We start from the raw sequence: 25025 nt of genomic DNA on the forward strand, positions 1-25025 counted from the left end.
TCCATGACAACCATGCTAACATTTTATTACATGTCTTCTAACAGTACAACATTCAATCTGACCACCACTGCTCACACAGCACCCTCCACACATAATGGCACCTCACTAAACATGAATAAAAAGCTTAACATAGATTCATCTTTGATTGCTTTAGATTAATCACACACACTGAATCACTGGTGGCAAACTTCCTGACACCTGCTGTTAACACAAAAGGATAAGACTTACTCGTCTCCAGTAGCACTCAGCCAGAGGCCTGGATCCTCTGCGCTATTATCCTCAACTCACCCCAAAGGTTTTCTCCAGGGTTTAGACCTTGGGGCTAAGAAAAATGTACTTTCTATTTTATGTTAACTGGGCCATACATTTTTAGTCCTGCTGAGAGATTCAGTTATGACCCATTTTATATTTGCTGGCAGAGCCCTTTACAATTAACCCAAGCCCTAACTAGTTACTTTTCCAGGGCATTTTGTAGAGGAACAGGCCCACAGCATCACAGATCCTCCTTTGTACTTGGACATAAATTCTTGCTTTCCCAAATTTTGTTTTTCAAAAACCTCAATTTTAGTCTCTTTTTCAGATTTTTACCTAACATTCCTCCAAAACTATTGGCTGTCATGTAGAATCCAACAGAATCTAATGGTTGTTATGAAAACTTAATGACTGCAACCGTCTGATTGTGAACTTTGGGATTTTTTAATTTTTACTTATGTTCTGCTTTCTTTATCCATCCTGCTCATCTGTGTGTGGTTTCAACTTTTAAGAGTTCCAGTAAGTGTGACAACATTGTATTTTGTAAAAAAAAAAAAAAAGAAGAAACCTCAGAAATGTTTTCCTACTAATCCAGATTTTGAGATAACAAAATATAATTTCATAATAAGTCTTTTTACACATATTTACCAGGGTTCCTAAAAGTGTTGATGGTGCTCTATGGTGTGGAGATAATTTCTCATTTCAACACGCCTTCCACATTGGCTAAAAAATATATTGTTCTACAACTCTGCCTAATTTGAATACATGGATCTAATACTTTTTCAACATTTTTACAAATGTATCAAAATACAAACAGCGGTACTGATTTTCACAGGGCAGCGATAGGCAGTACACAGATAACTATGACAAATGGCACATATCATGCTACTGTAAGTGCTACAATGGTATCTGTCACGGTTCACTCTAAAAAAAAGTTGAGAACTTCTGTTTGCAGTCCAAACTGTGTCCTTTAAAGTTTTCTCCACAAAAATATCTCCTCCTCCTCCGCGAGTACAAAAAAAAAAAAAAAAAATCCAGCAGACACCCCACAGACCCTTTGGTGTTTTAGCAAATCACATAGCTCCATGTTTGTAAGTTGCCCCCTCAGGAATCAGAGAAAAATATAAAATCAGAAAGAAGAAAGATAAATTTGTTGATTTTTGTTTTTACATTGAATTGAAAGAGAGGGGTATTTCTTCCAGAAGGCTTTCTAGCAAATGCGTCTTTCCACCGAAGGCTCAGCTATTCTCCACGTCTCCTCATGCTTTTGGTAACCCAATAAAGTGTCCTGTCACAGTCCTCCGTCTATAGCTGGGTGGTTGCGTTGAAGCGTCCAGTCCTCCTGTGTTGCCGCTGACTGGCGGGGTGGTGGCAGTAACGTGGCGGCCTGCCGCTCGTCTTTCTCTTGGAGCTACGTGATGTGCGAGGGTCTGGGGGGGCTGGTAGTCAGGCCTCCTCCGCGGTGGCATCTATCCCAGCGTAGGTGAAGTTCTCAAAGAGAGCCATGTTAACGTAGGCCTGGAAGACAGGTGAATTTCAGGAAAACCGATGGCAAAATATAAAAACTATTTACGGCATTCAATTGAAATTAGCAGTTAAACTTCATCTAAGTGACCACATTTCTGCCTTGCTCATTGTGACTGTTAATTTGTAACAAAGGGATGTCTGCTCTAAAGAGAAATTGCAGTAACATGATGATTTATGATGCAACACCTTTTGTAATGCAGTGTATGATGAACGTTTTTATACCCTTTGACCTTTTTCACATTTTATTAAACTGTCAAAAATGTTACTGATATAAATATAAAAACTATTATGTGTTTTTGTAATCAACCATGTCAAAGTTGCTGATTGGAAATAGGCCTATGCTTTGACTAGGCCATTTTGATACATGATTAGGCTTTGGTCTAAACCATTTCATGCTAGCTAAGGATGTATATTTAGAGTGATTGTCCTGTTGAAAGATGAACCAGTTTCTCTTCCAGTTTGGAACTTTTCAACCTGCAACTGGTTTACTTCCAGGATTGTCCTACATTTAGGTCAATCCATCTTCTCATTAACTCTGACTACCTTCCATCTACCTGCTGAGGAAAAGCATCCCCGCAGTATCATGCTGCCTCCACTGAGCATCAGTCAGGTAATGGTGCATTCAGGGAAAAAGTGAAAAAAGAAAAAAAAAAAAAAAAACTTGAAGCAGTATGAATCTTATTGTGAATCAAGAATTACCTTCCTGGCTTCCTGCATCCGGCTGAGCTGGACAGAGATTTGTGAGAAGGGTGGTCTCTCATAGGGCCGATCCCTCCAGCACTGCCTCATTAGTTCATAGCTGGGATGACAAACAATGACAGAACTTCCTAAATAATGTTTGGATAAAAATGCTAACACCCTATCATTTTGATAAAACTCCTAATAAGAACTAAAATAGTAAAACAGTTGAATTAATTGCCTTTTAGAACAGGACACTTACACCTCATCATCACAGTTTTTGGGTTTCTCCATCCTGTAGCCCTGTGGCAGTTTTTCATAAAGTTCGGCACATGTCATTCCACAGTATGGTGTACCACCTAATTCACAGACAAACAAGAGGCATAAAATAAATGTAATGTAAAACATGAGACCATGAAATGCACAATAGAGGTTAAAATACATCTATTATTCAGACAATCAATTGTGCTACACATGCAGATTTGGAGAAGATAGCTCTTCCTGACACTACAAAAAGAATTAACAAAAAGCAGAAAAAAACCCAGAACTTTTCTGGGACTTTCTCTAAAGGGCCTGTATCTTTGCAGTCACAGGAAAACAATTTTATCTTGCATTTTATTATGATGTAAGCATTCTTACCCAAGCTTACAATTTCCCAAAGTAGAACTCCAAAAGACCATCTGTGAGAAAGAAGGTCAAAAAATAGTTGAGATCATGCAAGTCAGAGAGAACATAAAAGTTTTTTTTCTTTTTTTTTAACTGTCATAAAAGAGCAAATGCACTTTGTTGATGGTATCTGTGATGGTATCTGGTGCCCTGCAAACAGAAACTAGCTGTGCCAATCTATGAATTAAAAACCGTGCAACTCCAAAACACTCTTATCTTGCATTCATACAAGTTTTGACTTTGAAAAATGCATGAACTAAAAATGCATGAACTAGAGATGTACTACACAAAGCTTTTAAATTTTAATAATGTAGTTGAAGTTTCTTCTTAAAAATGAAGATGTGCTTGTGTCATTCAGTTTCAAAAACATAAAGCCACAGTATTTTCTGGAATCTGATAAGCAAAACTTTCTGACAAGAATAACCACCAGTTTTATATGTCACAAGCTGGTGTGGTAGATTACATAATCAGACAAAGTGTTTGTGCTCAGTCTGTCTTTTTGCCTCACAGGTATCTCTGCTGCACTGGTTCCTACTTACATTTCACTCATTCTTCTTTCACTAATTCTTAGTACTGTTTTGGTCCTCACAAGGTTTTTTTCTTCTTACTTTTGCTGTCCTGTGCTCTGCTGGCCTGCTCTCTGTTGTATAAACAGGCTCCTGTTGACAGAGTCAACTGGCAGTCTGTTTCCTAGGCTTCCTGGTTTGTGCTTATCAGTTACATTGCACACTTTTATCAGAGTAACAGTGACGGGGGGATGATTTGTTGTTTTCTGAAGAAAGACACTTTGTTTTGTACATAATGAACAACTATAATGGCATCATTTTGTTCAAATAAAAGACTTACACGTCACTCTTGCTCGTATATACGCTGTAATTCAGGGACTCGATGGCCATCCATCGTACAGGCAGTCTACCCTAGAATCAAACCAGCAGGTGGTTAATTTTCACAAAGTAACTGAAATGTCAAATCCTGAACATTACACCATCTCTGAATCAGTTTAAACGTCTGTCTTCTCAATGTGATGAGTTAAGCAATGCAAAACACAGCTTTACAATTACAGCACACAAAGGTAGTTTACATGTTTACAGAACACTGCCCTCTACAGGAGAACCTTTTATTGATCCATTACTTGTCTGGATGTTTCCGTAAAACAAAATGGACCCAAAAGTTTAAAAAACAATTAATGGGTTATGTGCTTTCTTTTGTGCTGTTTTACGTGTTTTTTACACAATGGATATATCTGAATTCATTAAGGTAAGATGTTAAGGTAATTGTGTGGGAATGGTTGTAGATGATGTACTTGACAAAACAAATCTGTCGTTTACTGGATCAGAGAATAAAACTTTTCTATTCTATTGTAAAAGTAAATAAAGATTTATTCATGCTGGTGGTTGTGTTGTAAGGTCTGGATCAACATAAAAAATGTTTAAGTTTACTTTGCCATTCATAATCACTGTTTTAACCCGTCAAATATTCAGATTATGTCACCTCAGTCAACCTGACGTACCCATTGCTCAGGGCAGATTTATTTCCTCCCCCAGCCATTCCCCCATTTTGTGCCCAGTTGATGTACATTTTAATTAAACTGTATGTGAGATTAGACTATGTTAATGAATAAATACAGGATTCTAGTGTGTTAAACTAGCAAAAGATTAAAAAAAACAGCAGGACAGTAACCCCCAGGTTTGGTATTGGACACGACTGGTGTAATTCATCTACTCAGAGATGCTTTCAACGCCCTTTCTTGGATTACTTTGTCAAAAACAAAGAAAAAAATAACAACTCACCATTGTTTTCTTGACATACACCTCTTCTCCTCTGGACAAACCAAAATCTGCAATCTTTGCCACTAGGCTGTCCCCTACAAGAACGTTCCTTGCTGCCAGATCTCTGTGAATGAACTAAAACCAACACAGAGGAGATGAGAAAGGAAGTAGTGATAATTGTAAAATGAACATGCTTTACAAAAGGGCGAAAATAAACTTTACCTGAAGTGTGAACATAATTTACAGACAGAATAGAATTTTGAGTGAGTTAAGAGTCATTACTGGAGCCTCTTTGCATAGTTTAGTGAAATCTTACATGCAAGAATTAAAACTTTATGCAACGTCGCAACATCCAATGACATCAACTGACAAACAGCTGTTTTTGAATCCCAAGCTCAATCAGAGACAGACTATTCACTATGAGGCATATTAGATTTTCTTTTCCCCATCTTACCTGCTTGTCACTGAGGTAATGCATGCCGGTTGCCACATCAACAGCAAACTGCAGCAGCTGCTGGGAGGTGAGGGTAGAAGCAGTACCGTGCTCTTTTGCAAAAGCAGGATCAGTTTCCAACACACGACTCTTCCTCAGAAAGTCCAGGAGGTTCCCATAGGGAGCGTATTCTATGGCTATGTACAGGTAACCTGAAAAAAGACACAGTTCTCATAAAAACCTCCTGGCTAGCTCGGCAATTTTACCATGTAGTTCTGTTACTGTTAAAGTGTCAGTCATTATTGCTCCAGCCTACTATGATACACATACGCTTGCTGTGAGCCGGCATATCATGCACATTTAGGGTTTTATTTATTTTGAAGCATTGCTTTTCAAATTGGCCAATACCTTCCAAACAAGAATTAGGTGGTTGAATCTGAATTTAATGTGGATTTTAAAAATCGTTAATATTCAAGATCAACTTCCCACTTCAGGTAGCTGAATGACTTCTATAAATAACTTTTATACTGTACTTAGATAAAAAATGAAGGTTTAATCCTTTAGTGACACTGCCACAAATTGTGCTTCTAGTTGTCAACTTGAGATTTTCAAATCAAAAAAACACTATCAACTGTCTAACATGGCGGTGTCATCCTGTGGTGGTAGTGCATTGCACCATACAATAAAGCAGCAGTACAAACTCCAAGTTCTTGTACTTTATGTTAATTCAACACAGCAGAGCATTACTTCCACCAAGGAGGAAGATATACCAACCAGTACCATGATATAGACATTATGTCAGGCCCAATCAATATTTAAAGACCAAGAGCCTTTCAGCATTGCATTCAATCAGTTGTTTAAATTATTCATTTTTATTTTTATTCCACAACAATATCCTGTCTGTCTACCTAAAAACCCTGAGTGAGGCCTTGACTGACTTGGTTGCAGTTGCTCAGAGAGCCAACCGGCTACAGATGGTAAGGGACTTGGCCTTGAACAATTTAAACTTGACTCAGACGTAGGCCGGACCTTTTATAAAATCCTCACTGAACTCAACCAGATGGCTGAATCTCTGTCAACAGATGACAGCTTTCAGCCTTTCCACAGGCTATTAGGCATTTGTAGCTGTTGGAAAGGTTTCATGCTGATTTCACCAGGATCAGTAAGAGTGCCAACACAATTAGAGAGGACCGTATGGGGAAGGAAGGAGTAACAGTCTGATGGAGAGGCTGGACAAATGTCTCACACAGAATGTTCTGTATTTCCAGCAGGAAAAAAAAAAAACAACAAAAAAAAAAACAACATATTTGCCTCACAGGAAAAATTAAACAAAATATATTATTATATTAATAATTAAACAAGATTTGAAATCACTAATCTTATCAAAACTTAACCGACTTTGATCTTGCTTCATGTTTGTAAGTATGAAGCTAAATGGATTAATAATAACCATAATAATCATTTTGAATTTTATTGTGAAAGGAAAGAATTGCAGAAGGTGCCCACTTGTAAATTTTATGCAAATAGTTTTTTTCCCACTGTTTTATGGCTCCTTATTTATTCCTTCAATTATTAACTCACACCTTCTTCACTGTTTCCCCTTGAAAACTTATTTAGCTTTCACATAATTGTTGTTGTAAATATTCACAATAACCTAGCCAAGTTCTTTCTGTTTCTTCGTCTCTTTTGTTCATATTATTCAGTAGAATTGTGGTGTGGATTCTTGAATTTGTCAACCATTTATATTTCAAGGCTAAATTGGATTAGCAATGCTTCATCTAATGTGCTTACCACTAAATTTCCTTTCTCATATGTTATCAGTCTTTGATCAAACAAAAATAATCACATTATTTGGGTTGGAATGCTATTAAAAGAAACTGATACATCATGGCAGGAACTAGCATCAGTTCAGCCTTCGGAAAACAGATAGCAAAGAAGTGAGATGCATGGAAAAATCCCTTCAAGCCTCTGTAGCGTGATAAGTTTTCATTTTGGATTCCTTTCTTCTGGTGCCTTTAATTCAAAGATGACAGAAAACAATTGGGAGGAAAGGCCACTTATTATCATTATAATTATTAACATTACAAAATTGTTCAAACTAATTTTCATGAAAAATACCAAAACCTGGATGTTCTTTATTAAAAACAGTTCTTACAAAAATGTTTAAAAATTCTTACGTTCTTTTTTAGATTGGAGCGTCAAGCACCTCACAATGTATTCATGAGCCTCGAAACCTTTTCACATGTTGTTACGTTACAACCAAATTCAATGTATTTTTCATGCATTGTTTCAATGTATGATGCTACCACTGCTATGTTTCAGTATGCAAAATATGAGTTGGAATGATGGGAAATATACATTTTCCTTCACTTAGCAACTTGTATGAAGGCCAAAAAGTTCATATTTTCTCACAAGATAGGAAATGCAAACTAGATTACTCACAGTTTTCCTTTTTAAATTTGTGGACTTCATAACATTTTTTTTCCAGCATTGTCATGCTCTTTTCATTTAGGATTTTAAATTAGGCAAACAAAGCTTACTTTATTATCTCATAACTTATTGTGGTGAGTTGTGTAAGCAAGTAAATGCACAGGATTTTATTTAGGGGCTCCATGGTGGAACAGTTGTTGGCATAACAGCATTACCCATCATCGACTTCAAAACAGACCCAAATGCACCACTAGATGTCGCTCACTCACCTCTGTTTTCACAGGCTCCTATCAGGTTGATGATATTGGGATGCTGGCCCAATTTGCACAACACTTCCAGCTCTCCAGCAAAGTCTCTGTGGTCATTCTCTGAGGCAAACTCTGCAAGCAGAACAGCATGCTTCAGATTGTTACACAAAACACAAGCAAAACTAATTTTCCAGAATAAATCTCACAGGCATTCACTAGAATCTCAGAAACTTGACTTTTAAAAATCTTTCAAGCTTTTCTATGGACATTAGTGTCTTATTCACAAATATCCAGAACACTAACCATTTTTATGTAAATGTTTATTAAGCTTCTAACCTCTGATCTCTCAGTCATTTGGCAATAAAAGCGATTCCTAAATTTCAGCTCTTGTCTCTCTAGATACTAAGTAAAGAATCAGTTTCACTGTACTTTAAACAATGTAGATCTGTTTTAGTTCCAACTTGTAATGCTGTCATGATCAGGTAGAAGGACAAAGATGAGTTTAAAAACAGCTAGTATCCAAAGAAAAACTTGGGCTTTCAATAACATTGAGAATATCTGATCAAGACCAATTTAAATATCAAACTATGTGTCTCATTGCAAGAAAAGTACAAAGAAATTTGAGTTGGTTTAAAATGTTGAAAAGTACTTACCTTTTAGCATCTTGATGGCTGCACTCATTTTGTTCCCATCCTTTTTGATCATGGCTTTAATGACCTGTTATTAAAATATGGTTGGCTTAATTGCTTAAAAGCTTGATTGTCATTCATGCATTGATCAAAGTAGTAAAAATGAAATAGTGTAAACCTGGCCAAAGTTGCCCTCTCCAATGACATCTTCAAATTTAATGTCCTCCCATTCAAGGATTGGATAGGTGAGCGGTTCTGGCGTGGGCTTGGGTCTTCTTGTTAGGGTCAGGGTTCCCGAGTTAAACTGCAGAATAGTTTCTTCTCCCTACCATAAATGTTGGCAAAAAAACAAATAAATGTGAACGTTTTGTTTTCATATGTAGTCTTGAAAAACGTTTTTATATTCTTCCAAAGTTACTACCAGCACACCCTCACCGATCCAGACTGATAGGTAAATGTGCGCCGACGGTTGAGCAGCATCTTCCTGATATAGAACAGAGCCAGCAGGGCGAGCAGTATGGTCACACAGGTAACAGTTACTGAGCCCACCACTGCCACCAGGAGCTGATTACCGTCCCCTGTGGGCTTTCCAGAAACACCTTGGGTGGTTGGTGCTAAAATCTGTGAGTCTGTTTTCATTGAAGAGACAAAGTACAAAGGGAAAAAAATGAGAAGAGAGACAGGGATTATTTCTATCTCAGGAAGCAGCACATGTAGTTTTAGTAGTAATCTTAAGAGCTTCTTTTCCAATTGCCAATTTTATCAAAAAAATAACATAAAACCTACTTCAAAAGAAACAATAAAGTCTTTACATCCTTCTTATCATAATTGAAAAAGCGACCCAAGGACATTGGGATTTTCTCTTTCCTTTCGTGCCCTGAGATGCAGTGTTTTGATTGTGTTTTGCTTAAACAATGTTAAAGTCACGCAATACCTTCAACAAATTTTTACATCCAACTACATTATTACAACCCTAACCCCCCCAAGAAACACTTAAACATAGAAAACAAGCTCCTTCTTACCATCTCCTTGTGTCTTCTCCTGAACAAATGTACTCCACTCTCCGGGCACTTTGGAGCAAGCTCTCACTCTGAACTGGTACAGGGTGCTGCTATTGAGCGCCGTCACGTCTTTTGTGGTCTTGTTTCTGTCATTGATGTCCAGCCAGTGATGAGGACTGCCCTGGCCGACTGGCTGGTACTCTATAACATATTTAATTATGCCTCCGTTTGGATTCTCTGGGGGCTGCCATCTCACCTGGACGGCCGATGTGGAAAGGGCTTGGGCCTGGACGCTGCGGGGAGGTGAAGGCCCTGGAATGCAGACACAGTTACTATTAGCTGTTGTAGAACAAATTTTGCAACAACAAAAAAGCTGGAATAAGATTTTTTTTTTTACATTTTCATTTAGTTTGTGTTTTATGTTTTTATTTTTTTGTTTGTTTTATGTGTTTTTGTGGCTTTTAGTAGCTTTGCTGTTATTTGAGACACCTACATTTTTTATGTCAGAGATTTATTTAAATTGTGTAAAAGAACAAAAGTTGGGCCTTGTAGCTCCTGTTTGTCTTGTAAAGTCTCCAAACATCTTTACATATCCATTTAACTATTTTAACAGTAAAAATTGCAGATCTCATTTATTTTTTCACAACCATAAAAAAAAAAAGAGCAATAAAAGAAACCAGAGGTTTCCATTTACCCTGGCTGTTGACACGGAAGAGGAAAGGTTTGGAGGCTGGCCCCTGGCTGCCACAGTTGATGAGGCGCACCACCACACTGTAGTCATGATGATACTTCAGGTTGTGAAACTCGGTAGAGAGCACATTGAGCAGGGTGGTCTTCTCCAAAAGTTTTTCATTGGACGGTGGGGGTTCAAAGAGCTGCACTAAAAATCCAGTAGCTGTGCCAGGAGTGATGTCACTGTTGGTAGGTAGCCGCCACCACACTTTAGCATTATGGCCATCTACTGTCCTATTTTCGATCTCGGGCTGAACCGTGGGTTCTGCAGCAAACAAGTAGAAACAGTAAGTTAGAAGTGCTAATTACACTTAAACCAGACGTTTACATGCACTATAGCTTTATTTCTTACGGTCTGAAGTTAAATCAGTCCAAACTTATTTTGATTAGGTCTGTTAGAATGACCAAATTCATTTCTACTTGCTAAATGCCCCAATCATAAGAAAAATATGTGAGAATGTTTTAATGAAGTTTACATACATAATGATTGCTGTCTTTTCAAACTAAGAGTCATCTGGAAAGCCCAGGTGACAATATTATAGCTTTGGAAATTTCTGATGGGTTGTCTGACACGTTTGAGTTAATTGCACAGGTGTGAATATATTTTAAGGCTACACCTGGAGTCTGCTGGTTTCCAGTTTGACAAGACAGAAAGGTCAACAGAAATCATCATAGATATCAGAAAAATAACTGTGGAGCTGCGCAACTCTGGTTCGTTCTTTGGAACAATGTCCAGATGCTTGAAGGTGCCACTTTCATCTCTTCCAACAATTAAACGCAAGTTTAAACATGGTGGGAATGTCCAACCATTATACTCCTCAGGAAGGAGATTGGTTCTTTGTCCACAATGTGCAGAATAAAAGCCAAACATCTAGTGAAGATGCTGGCTGCAGCTGTTAAGACAGTGTCATTATTCATGGTGGTATCCTGCACCACCATGGGCTAAACAGTCAAGCTGCAGGGAGGAAGCCATTAATCCAAGAGAAACATATAAGCGCCAGATCGCAGGTTTACTAACACATACAAAGACTTTCATTTTTCGAAGCATGTTCTCTGCATCTGATTAAACTAAACAATTACACTGTTTGGCCATAACGGCCATCATTACATTTGGAGGAAAAATTGGGTCGCTTGTAAGCCTGAGATCACCATCCTGAATGTAAAATATGGAGTCAGTATCATCAAGCTGTGGTGCGTTTAGCTGCAGACGGAACTGGTGCATGTCATAAAATGAATGGCATTATGAGGAAAGAACATTATGTGGAAATATTGAAGCAACATCTAAACACATCTGCCAAAAAGTTAAAGCTGGGGTGCAAATGAGTGTTCCAAATGGATAATGACTCAAAGCATGCAGCCAAAGTTGTTACAAAGTGGCTTAAGGACAACAAAATCAATGTCTTGGCATGGGTGTCACAAAGCCCTGATCTCAAGCCAATGGAAAATGTGAAGGGGGATCTGAAAAAAACATAGAAAAATAATAAAAGGTGAAAACTGGGACAGCAAAGGTTAGCTGTAAGTTCAAATAGGAAAGCTTTAACAATGTCAGTCTTCTCCATTTTTACCTCTCATTTCTTAAACATGAGATTTGAAGAACTAAAGAACAAATTCAGACTTTTCCAAAATGCCACATTCAATATTTCAGGTCATTCTACGTCAGTAGTCTTGCTGCCTTTTGAGTTTTGGGAAGTGTTATAACGGTGAAGTCCCCTTTGCATTTTTTGTGTTGGCTTATGATTTTGTCACCCCTGTTTCTGTTTCCTGATCTCTGTGTTTAGTTTTTAAGTAATTTCCACCAGTCAACTTCTCTAGCTTGTCTTATCCTTTTGATTCCCTCTCATTTGCTACCATTCTATAGTAATTAGTCTTACTTGGTCCTCAATATCCCAAGAGTTTCAGTCGCTCCTGATTCTGACTCAGTCTAAATGTCTGTTTTGTTTCCCTTGGTCCCGATGTCTCCATGCAAGTTATTTCAACTCATGTTGCCTGATTTGACTTCACTCTTTCTCCCAACTATATTTGGTTGATGTCATTTTAAGTTTATTGACAATTAAGTGTTTTATTTTCCATCTCCTTTGGCTGTTTGCCTCAGTCTTGTATTTGGTTTCATCACTGGAACGAATCTTGATAAAAAAAAGATCAGACCTGAAAATGGACCTCAAAGGTGAGCTTATCAAGTTTTTGCAACATGTGATAATATAGTAAAGCAGCGTCTCACCTTTCTAGGATTGAAGATGTGCCTTTGAAAAAGATAATATTGCCCCCACCCTGCAACTCCATTGTTTCACGTCCTCGTACCTTTCCTACGTTCAATACTTTACTGCCACTGCTGTCTGAACACTGCAACATGTGCTGCACTTCCTTTCTGCCGCAGTTTCAGGCATGACATCACAGGCACAACCAAAAAACATCATTGTGACACTTTGTCAGAAACCAAAGGTCTGATCAGTGACAGTTTATTGTCCTTTTCTAGCAGCCTTCAAACGCACAGCCTTGACCATGGCTTCAGCATTCCACGGACTCCTCATCGTCACCATCATGGCATCATCATCACCATCACAAACACACCTCCACCAGTCTTTGTTTCAGTGTTCTTGAAAATGATCTAGCTCCTACCAAAGACTCTTTAAGCGATTTAAGTATGAACCCAAATCTGGCTGTTTCTATGCTTTTGGAGCTAGTTCACTTATTTAAATGGCCCACAAGTTATCCTCCAGACCTACTTTCTGTCCTATGGCTGTATTCTGCTCATACCACTGTAGCTGTAGAGGACTCCCCGTTTACTTCCACAGCTACTTGGCCTCCATTTCTAATCATCTTTGCCAGATCCTTCAGCTTCCAGGCCAGCTACTATTTCTGTCATTTCTTGCAATGGGCTCCAAACCACCCTCCAGAGCTTCATCATTGGACCATTTAGCTTCCCACCTGAACTCACAGCATTGTTGGGCCAGCCTCCATGCCCCCCACCTGAATCATTTGCCTCATTTGCCCTTATGAACTCTCTCTCTCTCTCTTTTTTTTTTTTTTTTTGCTCTGTTCCTTCAGGCTTTGCTTCCAGTTAGTTTTATTTGGACCCTTTTCAATGCATCTAGAGAGGTACCTTGGGAATGGTTGTACTATGTGTAATGTTGAGATTTATGCTAAGTTTTGTCAACTTTGGTTTCACATTTGGATAATATCTGTCCATTGAGAATAATTACTTTCCCTTAAGCAGGTGTTTTGAGTTAAGTTTTACAATGTCCATTTATATAGCATAAAAATGTGGTTAATTCTTGTATAATTATCGTGTAATTAAAGTGTAGCTGTAATAATATAATAACTGTAATAATATGTAGTTAAGTGAATCTTATTATTCTTTCTCTACTATTGTTGTGCCCCCCCAAACAGGCAGTTTCTTTAGTCAACATCTTTCTTGCAAGCACAAACTAAGACAGTTGTTTCATTTGTTATGATTGTAATCACAGTACTAACTCATGTTTAATGAAATTATGTCTTTATTGTCTGATAGTTTTCCTTGTCCAGAATATGCCTGATTGTGCTCTGGTATTTATTTATTTTTTTTCAGATCAATAAGTTTTTGTTTTGAACGTGTGTGGCTGTCTGAACTGATAATTCAGTTCTACATTGGTCTCACCAGGACAGTCTGTCTCCATGACGGCTTCTGGTCCAGATTCCCCCTCTCCTCCTTCCCCTGGACGACTCAGCTGGACGCGAACGCGGTACCTTGTTGAAGGCTCCAGGTTCATCAAAGTGATGGGCTCCTTGTCACTATAAACTGAAACAAAACAAAGAGATGATAAGATTACTGTTGTAGATTCTTGTCTTCTATCTCTTTTAGTCTCTTTAAACTACTTACAAGAAACCCGCTGCAGCTTACATAACCATGTTTCTGTGTGACTGCCGGCAGTCATATGTAAACAGACTGAAACTGATAAGACTACCCTTTAGGGAGGAAACAGATTGCAGAGAAGAATAAAAGCTAAACTCGCGCTGCAATCTTTGCCTCACTTGGTTACATCCCTAAGGGGAGCTCAGTGTGGCCCAGCGCTGAACGGTGCATGTAACTCTGTATCTTTTCTTTTTGTCTGACATGTATGGCTTGTAACATTTGATCATTTTTCGGCTTTAAAGCCTGCTTTTATACATAACCAAATTTCATTATTTCTCAAGGTAATTTACACTGAGGGGTTCTGGTGGTGCACAGAGACAAAAATGAATGAGCTCCAACATTACCAAACATTTCAATTGTGGTTGTGTTGGTTTAATTTAGAGTTTGGCAGTTCAAGTCCTTAAAGGTATTCTGCTGCTTTTAGATGTGTCCCTGTTCCAATACACCTTAATGTGTACAATGTAAATATGTCTAATCAGACACATTTTAGTTTAAGCAACAAAAGTGTGGATATTGGAACTTCTCATGACCATCTGTTCAGAGATTATTATATGTATGCTTTTCCACAAATATTAGTTTTGTGAGCAGTTTCTGTGTTTATGGTTAATTATGATATATTGTTTTACTATCCCTTTTCCTTTTATCGCCAACTTAAGCAAAGTTTTGCTGCTCAGATAATTCTCTTGGCTTTTGCTAACATGTTACAACATTTGAGACTCCATTTTTTACAACTTCTAAGGGGAGAAAATTGCTAAAACATAAAAATCATAAAAGCTTTATGTTTTTCTCAGCCTACCTATAATTGAGGACCAAAAGTCTCTGTTCTCCACAGGCTTGTACAGAAGTTTGGTTGAGATTATGGGGCCGTCGCCTTTGTGTGACTCCACCGGCATCACCAGCAGCTGCTTACTCCTTTTTTCAAGTAGCTTTGGAGCTGTCGTTGGCACTGGGGGCACTGTGTAGAAACATGACCAACAAATGTGACAAAATGTACCCTTTGTACACGCACTACTCAAAAGTAACTCCACACTCAGACCTTTGATGGTAACGTTGAACTTGCGAGAGTCCCTGCCTCCATTGGTGGACACTCGACACTCCCACAATCCCCCTTGTTTAGCGCTCAGTGGAGGGATCTCAAACAAGGCTGTGCTCCGATTCGACTCCTGGATTGTCTTGGAGGCCTAAGTGAAAAAGATGGAAAATGGCTGAGCAATACAGGATGAAAGCCGCATGTTCATTTCCTGTGCCCACTTCTGTTCCTGCTTGACTTTTCCTCAAGAATGTCGTCCCAAGGAAAACCTTCTTTGTTCCTGTGGGAAATGCTGGCACAACTATTCATCAGATTGTTTCTGTTATTAAGGAAACAGAGCAGTAACAATAACATGGTCTGAGCATATCACGTCAAGGCAATGCATGGAGACTGCTGCAATGTAGAGTGATACAGCCTTATCTGGTCAAACCATTGTTGTGTTGACTTCCTCAAAATGTGACCCAGCTTTGAAAGCATCAGTCAAGACATAGTTCAAGTACATTTTCCTCCTCAACTTCCACATTTCTGAAACTTTAGTCCCTATATCTTACAGCTGCTGGGGTCTTTATGCCTCTTTATGAACAGTTCTTCTCATCCATTACTGTCATTCCACACGTTTCTTTGCCTTATTGCTGTTTTCAAAGCGCTAATTAAATTAAGAATTTAATTATCTGACACAAAGTAATACTACAGGGGAATGGGATGAGGCTTGAAAAGAAATTTGCAGTGCTAGGAAAAGTGATTACAATTTGTGAAAGAGAAGAGAGCAGAGTTTTACTGAAACGTTTTGTAGCTTATTAAGCAAGACAAAAATCTTAACATCATATATGAAAGGATAACACAAGAATGACTGAGGGGGCAGTGGCTATGTGGCACACCACAATCAGCAGCCAGACCATGAAGACACACTGGCAATCTTTGAGGAAGCATGATGCTTTTTCAAGTCAAAATATGCATTACAAAACAAACAAAAATGACATAAAAAACAGTTCAAATCTTCTCACATGCACAGACTGTATAAAACTGAATAAACTACAGCTCTCTCGAAACTTGTGTTTGAGCCATAATCACCTGTAGCATTTTTATGTACATCTGCTAGCTGTAGAAAAAGTTGTATAATTTGAGTGTAGTGACAGATGGTGTTCTCAGAATAATGTTTTAGAGGCAACTTGTTCTGGTTCTGGTGACATGGTCCCTGGGAGGAGAGAGAGTACCGATGGACACCTGTGTGCATTAGAGTAACGCTGGTAGTTAGACACTGGATCACTTGTGAAGTCTACCTACATGCTGGCTGAATTTCAGTATTTATTTTTTTTTTATTATTTATCACTAACAACCATTCTCCATTATGGTAAATCACAGGTAGACTAGGCTCACCTGGGCAGAGTGCCAGTCTGTTAGCTCTCCAAAGTAGTTTCAGCTAACATTTCCCCTGAATTCAACCTGATCAGAATATAAATAGCAAAAAACTATGTATGATTTTTCCTTCAATACATTACTTTGTGTTAGCCTGTTACTTAAAATCCCAACAAAATACATTCACGTTTGTAATTTTAACATGAACAAATTTGATTATTTTTTATTTTTTTTACAATGCATTGTATACATTTGCATTTTAAATTATTTATATACTATATATTCATGTTTATTTTAGCTAGGCCTTCAATATATTATCCTCCCAAGACTACTTCTGGTCTACTGACCTTCAGCACAGTGTTGTCCAACTTTCGAAGCTCAAAGCTGTTGTGGCTGGGTAGGGGGTTGCCTGTAGCTGAGCATTTGACTTTAGGACTGGAATTCAGATTACACTCCAGGTCACAATCCAATTCCAAAATCTGAGGAGCCCGTTCTGGAAAACAATGGAACATTTTCGGATTAATGGTTTATAGGTGATATGAAAAGGTTGCAGGATAAGAATATTTTGAAAGTTTTGATTTTGAATCATGGTAAAAAATACAGTTCTACCATTTTGGTATTTGGGTAAACATGGTGTATTTATCACTACATAAAAGCTGATTAGCCTTTTAAAGTTCCAGCTTTCAAATGTTTGGTGAGCAATACTTAGACTGTAACAGTTTCTACATCTTTCAAAAATTATGTGAGGCTGCTATTTTCTTTTTGTTGCCTTAACTCAGAATAGTAGAGGTTTATTTTTTTTTATTTTTACATAAGGGGTTAATATGTCTGTTATGATGCTCACCAGACTTCTCACAGTTCTGTCCTCTCCATCCTGTGGGACACTGACATCCACTAAAACGGTTGCAAACTCCTTCATTCTGGCATTTGCAGCTTAACCGGCAGTCAGGCCCATATGTGTCATTAACACAAGCTGAAAAAAAAAGGCAAACCGAACACCATATAAAATTTAGATAGTTGAATTCAGATCTAATGTGGCTTCAAGGAAAGTTAGGTTTTAAAAACCTTTTTCACAGTGCCTCCCAAACCAGCCGCTGGCACAGGAACAGCCATAAGGATCTGGGAGGCAAAAGCGAATCTCTTTGCAGTTGTTGCTGTGGTCGGTTCTGCAGGACTCCTGGCAGTTTCTCCCAAACATTCCTGCCCTGCAGGCTGCTCCCCATCAGTGGAAGGTAAAAATCACAAATGTATTTATTTGTATTCCTAAAAAAGTGCTGTCTTTCAAACTGAATTGCAAAACACCCTGACTGTAACCAATCTGTCAGTGTCACCAGCCAGGAAAGCTGCTGAAACATCTTTTCAGTTATTTATGTTTCGGCACACAACAGTCAGTGACGTTACAGTGAAAACAAAACCCTCACAATCCAAACGTTACAGATCATAGACCAGCTGTTTAGATAAAGGATATTTAAAAAATACAGATGTATATTCTAAGAGACATACAGACAGATAGATAATCAACTTTTATGGATATTATTCTGCTGTATTCTGTCTCAGTGTAGTACAAACCTGTCTCACAGCGTGTCCCCATAAATCCAGGAGGGCAGACACAATCCCCATCTAAATCATGACAAACTCCTCCGTTAAGGCAGTCTGGGCAGTCTTTGTCGCAGTTATGGCCCCACTTCTTACTAGGACAGTCTGCAGAAATAAAGTACTTTATTATAAAATATGTTCCTTACTTAGTCATGACTTGATAAGTTTTTGCTTTGTCTAAAAAGTAATTTCTGTATATGTGTTTTATTATTAAGCATCTACTGCATAACCATTCTTTACAATCATGTGAAACATTTTTACGTGCTTGTAAATATTAAATAAATTCACCCACACATTTAAATCCAAAGCAACATTTTTTTAGTCATTGAAAATACTTTTTGGTTACAGATAAATGTAAGGCTTTTAATGAGTATTAATTGCACCATGACACTACATGTTATTATTGATCCATCAGAGTACCAGGATGTTGGTACTAAGTTTGACGTATGTCCAAATGTCTGATGACTAGTAACAAGTTGCATGACTGCTAATTACAAAGCAAAGCAAACAAAGATTCTTCAAGGACCTTACTGTATGTTGACCCACTTCTCTTCTACAGTACATACTCCTTGGGTCAGACACACACACAACTTTATATATTTAGTGTAACTGCATGACCACAATCCATTCAGTCACGAATTTGATGTCCATTTTATTACAGAGTACGTAGATAGAAAAATAGAATTCCTCCAGCTCATCACAACAAAACAAAACCAAAGTAAACAAAAAACCCATAAAATGATAGATTTTGGTTCCCAAAATGGAACATTGTTCAGTTGTTGATGTTGACATAAAAAACAACAGAACAGACAAGAAACCTTGTTCAGGAGCTTCTCTCCTAAACAATCCTATCAAACAGCCAACATGCAGAAATGTTTCCCTCCTTTAAGTCAGGCCTGAATTTTATTTGTCATCAGTTTTTATTATATAGGCTCTTAACGCTTAAATTAGAAACATGTTCATAATATTTTATGTTCAGTCATTTTTCTTAAAGAGTTTTTCTCTTTTTCATGTAGAGCTTTTTGACTCACATTATGTATGAATGGGGAAACATAAATCAGCTTGCTTATATTTTGTCCACATATCATCTTTATAAAAAAATATAGAACAAATAGAAGAACAAACACAAAATCATGAATCTTAAGCTTACTGCGAGCAATTCTCCAAAGCATCCGCGTTTCAGATAACTTTGAATCTTCAAAAATTCCAGTGCAGATTAAAAAAAAGAGACTGAACATCAACTAATGAAAATTAACCAAGCAGAACACTTTGGCAACAAGTTGTGAGCAAGTTTTAAGAATGAAGCAAAAATAGCAAAGACACAAGCCAGGAGGGAACTGATAAATGTTTTATGAATACGGCTTTTTAGAGCAACATGTTCTGCTTTTTTATGTTTTGTGCAAACCACAGGGATGAGAAGCAGATTCATACCTCTACCTAAATGTCAGCAAAAAGGCAAAAAACACCCACAGAATACATTTGGATTTAAAAATCACAGGCATCACTTGTTTTCTTTCCACAACAGACACAAAATCAAATTGTCAAGGGTTTTGTTTTGCAACTCTCTATAAGTGCGTAAGCTCAGCTGAAACATTACTAGTTGGAGAACCCACAGCAGCTTTTGTGAAGCTATGAGAAACAATGTGAAACATGAAGGGAAAATCTCTCACACTGGAATGCAATCTCATCTGGACTGTGGTAGTATTATGGTTTAGGCCGGCTCCAACATCTGGGCCAAGAAAGCTTTCCACAATTAATGAAGTAATTCTGGATTAACACAGTAAACTTTGAAGAAAACCACTAATGTGTGATAGAGTAAGACAATAAAAACACAGTGGTTTTAGGAAATACCGTGGCTGTTTATTTTCCAAGGAAAAATCTTTTCTTCCAATATAAGGTTCTTCAAATATATGTATATAGCAGGGAACCTATTTAAGAAAACCAAAAAATTATTGCATAGTTAAGTCTGGCTCATACAGAGCAATGGTCAAAAATGAATTCAAGCTGTTGGAACGATCAACAGAAGCTGGAAGTAGTTAGCTACAGTTGTTGCTGCGCGTGGGCTCCATGCAAGATAGTGAACCTGACGGTTAGTGCAATTCTACCACTGTTAAATAAAAGATTCCCACTTTCAAAGGGCCTTTTTAAAAATCAAATTAACAATGTTAATTGAACAATGTTTTAAAATGAGCTTCTTATTCATCTATTGCATCACACACACTCACATAGTGCAGTTCAGTTACATGCAATGCTTTTCATCAGTGTTTAGTGTGCTTTGTCACTTTATAACACTGCATCAATAAAATTAGAGAACCGCAGCACTGTAAAGTAGAAAGAAAATAGCACATTGTTTTTAAGACGACTGCTAGAAAATGAAAAATAGAAAGAAAAGGAAAGAAAACAAATTCAACAGTGACTTTTATCTGAATTCAGCTCCCCAGAGTCAATCTTAGAATCATATTTTGATGCAGTTACAGCAGCCACTTTTATGCCTCTACCACTTTTGCCTCTATAGAGTCTGTATTTTTGCCTATTTTTCTTCTAACATAGTTTTTCTCCAAAAAATTGACACACATGTAGCTCCATTCATGTTTCTACTATCCCTAGAGCATAATGCTGCACCACCATGTTTCACCATCAGGTTTGCTGACTTTTCACTCCACATAACATTCATCTGGTAGGTCAGAAACCAGAGAAGTATCTTCCACTGCCGTCCTCTGCATAGGAGGTGACAAACTGCAAACACTGGGGCTTCTTGTGACTTTCTAGAAACAATGGCGTTTTTTATGAAGCTCTTCCAAAACAACCAGATTTGTGAAGCATATGACTTATAGCTGTTCGTTTTTAGAAATGATCCCACCTGAGCTTTGGAACTGTGTAGCTCCTCCACAGTTACTAGGGTCTGCCAAGTGCTGCCTTGTCTTGGTAGGTTTGAAGTGTTGCTATAATCTTTCCATTTTCTGTTCATCGATTGAACTCTGATATATCATTTTATAACCTAATCTGCTTTCAATTTTCCTGTGTGAGTCTTAATGATGTTTGTTTTCTAACTTTTTCCCACAATGCTAAGAGACCTTCAAAAAACAGCTGTATCCATGCAGGGATTAAATTACCAATGGATGGACTCTGAAGAGAAATGCACTATTTTTGTTAACAACACAAAAAGACAAAGTTCCAGTGAATGCTTGACTTTGGGGTTGTAATGTGACAAAAGATGAGAGAGTTCAAGGGTCAATTTTACTTTTGCAATGTGCAGCATTTAACATATGTATACACAGCACTGCTTGTCCTACCAAACATGCATGTAAGCAGTCTCACGTCTTCACCCAGATATGCTCCTCCAACATAGCAACTGGTGGAGAGTGTTAGATTTAACAAACCTCTAACGATAAGTCTCATCCAGGCGCCGTGGAGGGGGCTGTCCGCAAAATAGCTGGCGCTGTAGATGCCTTGATTGGCCAAAGTTGCATTCTCCACTGTCAGCGTAGCAGTGCTGTTAGTCACTTCAATCCAGTGTGTCATATAATAGTAGTTTCCTTTGAAAACATGAAAAAAAAAAAACAATACACTGTAGAGTGTAGTTTCTGCTTTCACTTCCTTCATTATATTTGTGCGAGTATTTTGTCTGGATGGTCTTTTAATGTGTTTTGAATTTCTGTGCTTCCCTTACCGTTAAATTTCCAGGTCACGTCCCTCCGTTCAGAGCCCAGCATCTCCATGCTGAGATGTGCAGTCTCTCCTCTGTTCACGGTCATTGTAAGGTACTTTGGAATAAAAATAGCTGGAAATGCAAAGACCACCAATGATTTTCCAGCAAGATGAATGAACTCATGCTTCAAATCTGGTTGTCTAGAAGCGGAACATACCTCCATTGTTGTTTATCATTGTGAGCTTAAGCAGTGACTCCTCCGGGGTCTCACAGTAGAAAATTCCAATATTCTCAATTTCACGAAAGTCCTTTGCCACAACAACTCTGTGAGAGTCCTTGTGCACTTTGAAACTAGTTGGTCTTGGTAATTTGAGGATACTGTTATCTCTCCTGATATTCAACCTGACCTCCGCAGGGCTGTTTTCACCATTGATACAGGAGATGGTGAAGTGACTGACGCTGGTGACCTTTGCTGTTGAGGTCATCGCCAAGTCCATCACTGCACCTGCATTACAGGACACCACGTAACAGTTGCTGTATGCTAAGTTGTTTGCTTTCAAGTCCAGAGTACACATAATTTACATTGAGATCCATAGCTGGATGGGTAGTTAAAGTTCAGATAAAAAGATAATACACCCTACATCAGGCCTAAAATAATATACCACAAGTAACCCATTACCATTATTTACTAAACAAAGATGAGGACAAAATGGAAAACTACTACTCAAAACTGTGAGATACTAATTTCCTTAACCCAAAGTTATGTAACCTAGCACTTCAGGCAATATTTAGTTGTGAAATAATTACTTATATACACACATACATATGCATATGCAGTATTTTCCTGGTCAAATAAAATGTATGTATCATAAAATGTTAAACTAATTAGTCATGGATCTCAAACAGTACAAGTTCCATTGATGGTACGTTGGCAGCATGTACTGATACCTAAAATAAATTTTGGCAGAAACAGATTAACTGTGATGTATAATTAATTAATAATGACAACATTAGCTGTTTCCATAGTTGGTCATTTTATTATCAAAAGAGAACAGAGAAAACAAATAAAACAAATGCATATCCAGAAGTTTCAGTTCATACCCAACTTTAGCTAAATTGATATATTCTAGTTATCTTCAAACAACAGTTTCTGACTGAAACCCTCTGTGACTGTGCTAGCTACTGTTAGCAACACAAGCTAATGTTTTTCTCTGTGAGCTCAAACACTAAAACAACATATGTAAAGTAAGTGTGGAGTTTGCTGTAAATTAGTTAAAAGGAGAAACATTCAGAAGTGCAAATTACATTTTTCATTTTCTGTGTTTTTTTTTTTTTTTTTTTTTTTTTTTACTTCTGGTTAGTTTTTATATGCAAGGCCACCATTATGGATTGATTCTAATAGGAGATCTTACTGGTGCACTGAAAAAAGTTGATACAACTGAAATAAATTCCTTCCATAAGTAACAAGTAACTGAATTAAAAAAAAAAAAATCCCAAATTATTTGTAGCATGTACGTTGTAATGTTAAGGAAACTTAGTAAATTGACTTCAATAAACTTAATTTAATTAGATGTTGTCAATTGAAGCAATTTATTTTGTTGGAACAACCTCTTTTTTTCCCAGTGTAATATTTCAAAATGAAAAACTGATATTTTAACTTCTGCATAAAAATATAATGCACAACTGGATTCTTTAATAAATTTGAAGTGCCAATTGAGAACAATAGTTGTTTTATTTTTTATTTATTTTTTGTTTTCAAACAATAACTTTAGGTCCTGTTGCTCTTCTGTTTCTGAGAACAGGTTGATTCTTTGCAGTTCCTTAGCCAAACATTTCTGCACTCAGATTTAGTCACATTTATTTTCTCCTCTTTTAGTCACACACATTCTTCATACGTGATCAAATTATTCCAATGTTCAATCCAAGAGCAAAATTTGGCTTCAAAAACTATTGTGCGAGTTGTTTTTTTTTTTGTATTCTGAGATGTTCTGATGAAACACTAAACCTCCTTCTCAAAACACAACCGATTAAAGCCGCGTGACTCAAAAATCTCAGGAAACGGTCCCAAGGGCTATTTAGGATCATTTGGACCTATAACGTCACAAAGGTGAAAAAAAAAACAGAAATAAAAGACTAAGATATAAACACTTTTAGATTGATATTAGAACAGTTACCTGAGACATATCGCTATCTGTTAAGTCGTGCCAAACACATTAAAAGTCTGCCTGCCCAACATCCCTTCTCCCTGCATGTGAAGCCACAGAATCCACAGAACAATGGGAGGAAACCTGGATGAGCTTCGTTTTCCCCTGAGGGTTTATTGAACTAAACTCTATCATACCAAAGTTTATGATACTAGATCACATTATTATAATTTCAAATTCACTTAAGTCATAAATTGTTAGCTGAAAGCGACACATGGTCGATATCACGGTTTTTCTTTGAATACAGCTAAACATTTTCTGAGTTTATCTGCTGCCATATCTTTAATAAACTGCCACTCACCTGATAAGTCACAGAAGCAGAACACCAACACCCACAAGATCCCCATGGTTTGTGTAATCCTCACTGGAAAAAATAAAACACGTTTTCCACGAAATCACTTGCCAACCGAACTTTTGGAACTCCACTCACTCCTAAAGCGGCGCCGCTGCGAGACGGCGACGCGCGTTTTTACGCATAACGTATTCCAAAGCTCGCGGTCAGGTGAGGAAAAAAATAAATAAATAAAAAATTTCTTCAGTAACAAAGCAGTTGTCAGAGAAGGTATATCAATACTGTCACGATGACTGCGGTCTAAGCTGTGGTGAAGCTCAACCTCCTCTGGGTGGGAGAGGAAGGAAGAGCGTCACCAGACAGCGGAGAGCTGCTGGCGCTCCAGACCTTCCCGATGCGGAAGATGTTTTAATTATCCTAATGTGTTCAAGTGATTGGCTCCACAAAAAAACAAAAAAAATAAAATAAAATAAAATAGAACACAATAATAACTGCTCAAATTAACCTGACAAGATATAAAAGAAAATCCTCTTAAAATAATAATTTGTTAAAGAAACGACAATTTGAAAGTTTTACATAAAGTTGATGTTTTTAAGTATTTAATATTAGATGTAATCCTTTCAAACTGTGTCACTTTACAGGAA

The 25025-nt window shown here is 37.6% G+C and overlaps 1 protein-coding gene across 2 annotated transcripts; it reads right to left on the reverse strand.

The window, feature by feature from the left end:
• On the reverse strand, positions 1-24685 carry tie1 (tyrosine kinase with immunoglobulin-like and EGF-like domains 1). Of its 2 annotated transcripts, XM_015054966.1 has the most exons (24): positions 24391-24685; positions 22103-22390; positions 21907-22017; positions 21617-21772; positions 18210-18341; positions 17706-17852; positions 17485-17613; positions 16988-17133; positions 15291-15435; positions 15051-15209; positions 14000-14140; positions 10328-10630; positions 9655-9945; positions 9068-9261; positions 8811-8957; positions 8657-8720; positions 8025-8135; positions 5347-5537; positions 4914-5027; positions 3970-4040; positions 3097-3137; positions 2720-2816; positions 2479-2578; positions 1-1770 (listed from the first exon to the last, which is right to left on the reverse strand). In XM_015054966.1, the coding sequence occupies exons 1-24, from the start codon at positions 24434-24436 to the stop codon at positions 1699-1701; spliced, it is 3396 nt and encodes a 1131-aa protein (XP_014910452.1). In that variant the 5' UTR covers positions 24437-24685; the 3' UTR covers positions 1-1698. The 2 variants fall into 2 exon arrangements, with proteins under 2 accessions (XP_014910452.1, XP_014910453.1); XM_015054967.1 differs by lacking the exon at positions 10328-10630.
• Positions 24686-25025: the final 340 nt, after the last annotated feature.

This window comes from Poecilia latipinna, unplaced genomic scaffold, assembly GCF_001443285.1.
Source record: "Poecilia latipinna isolate Pla-1442-1.1 unplaced genomic scaffold, P_latipinna-1.0 Scaffold1288, whole genome shotgun sequence".
Classification (NCBI taxonomy): Eukaryota; Metazoa; Chordata; class Actinopteri; order Cyprinodontiformes; family Poeciliidae; genus Poecilia; species Poecilia latipinna.

Coding starts and splice junctions, on each gene's coding strand:
- tie1 (XM_015054966.1), bottom strand. CDS start 24,436: ATGGGGATCTTGTGGGTGTTGGTGTTCTGCTTCTGTGACTTATCAG. Junction 8,958..9,067: donor TTACCTATCAGTCTGGATCG/GTGAGGGTGTGC, acceptor CATTTATGGTAG/GGAGAAGAAACTATTCTGCA. Junction 1,771..2,478: donor GGATGCAGGAAGCCAGGAAG/GTAATTCTTGAT, acceptor CCTGTCTTCCAG/GCCTACGTTAACATGGCTCT.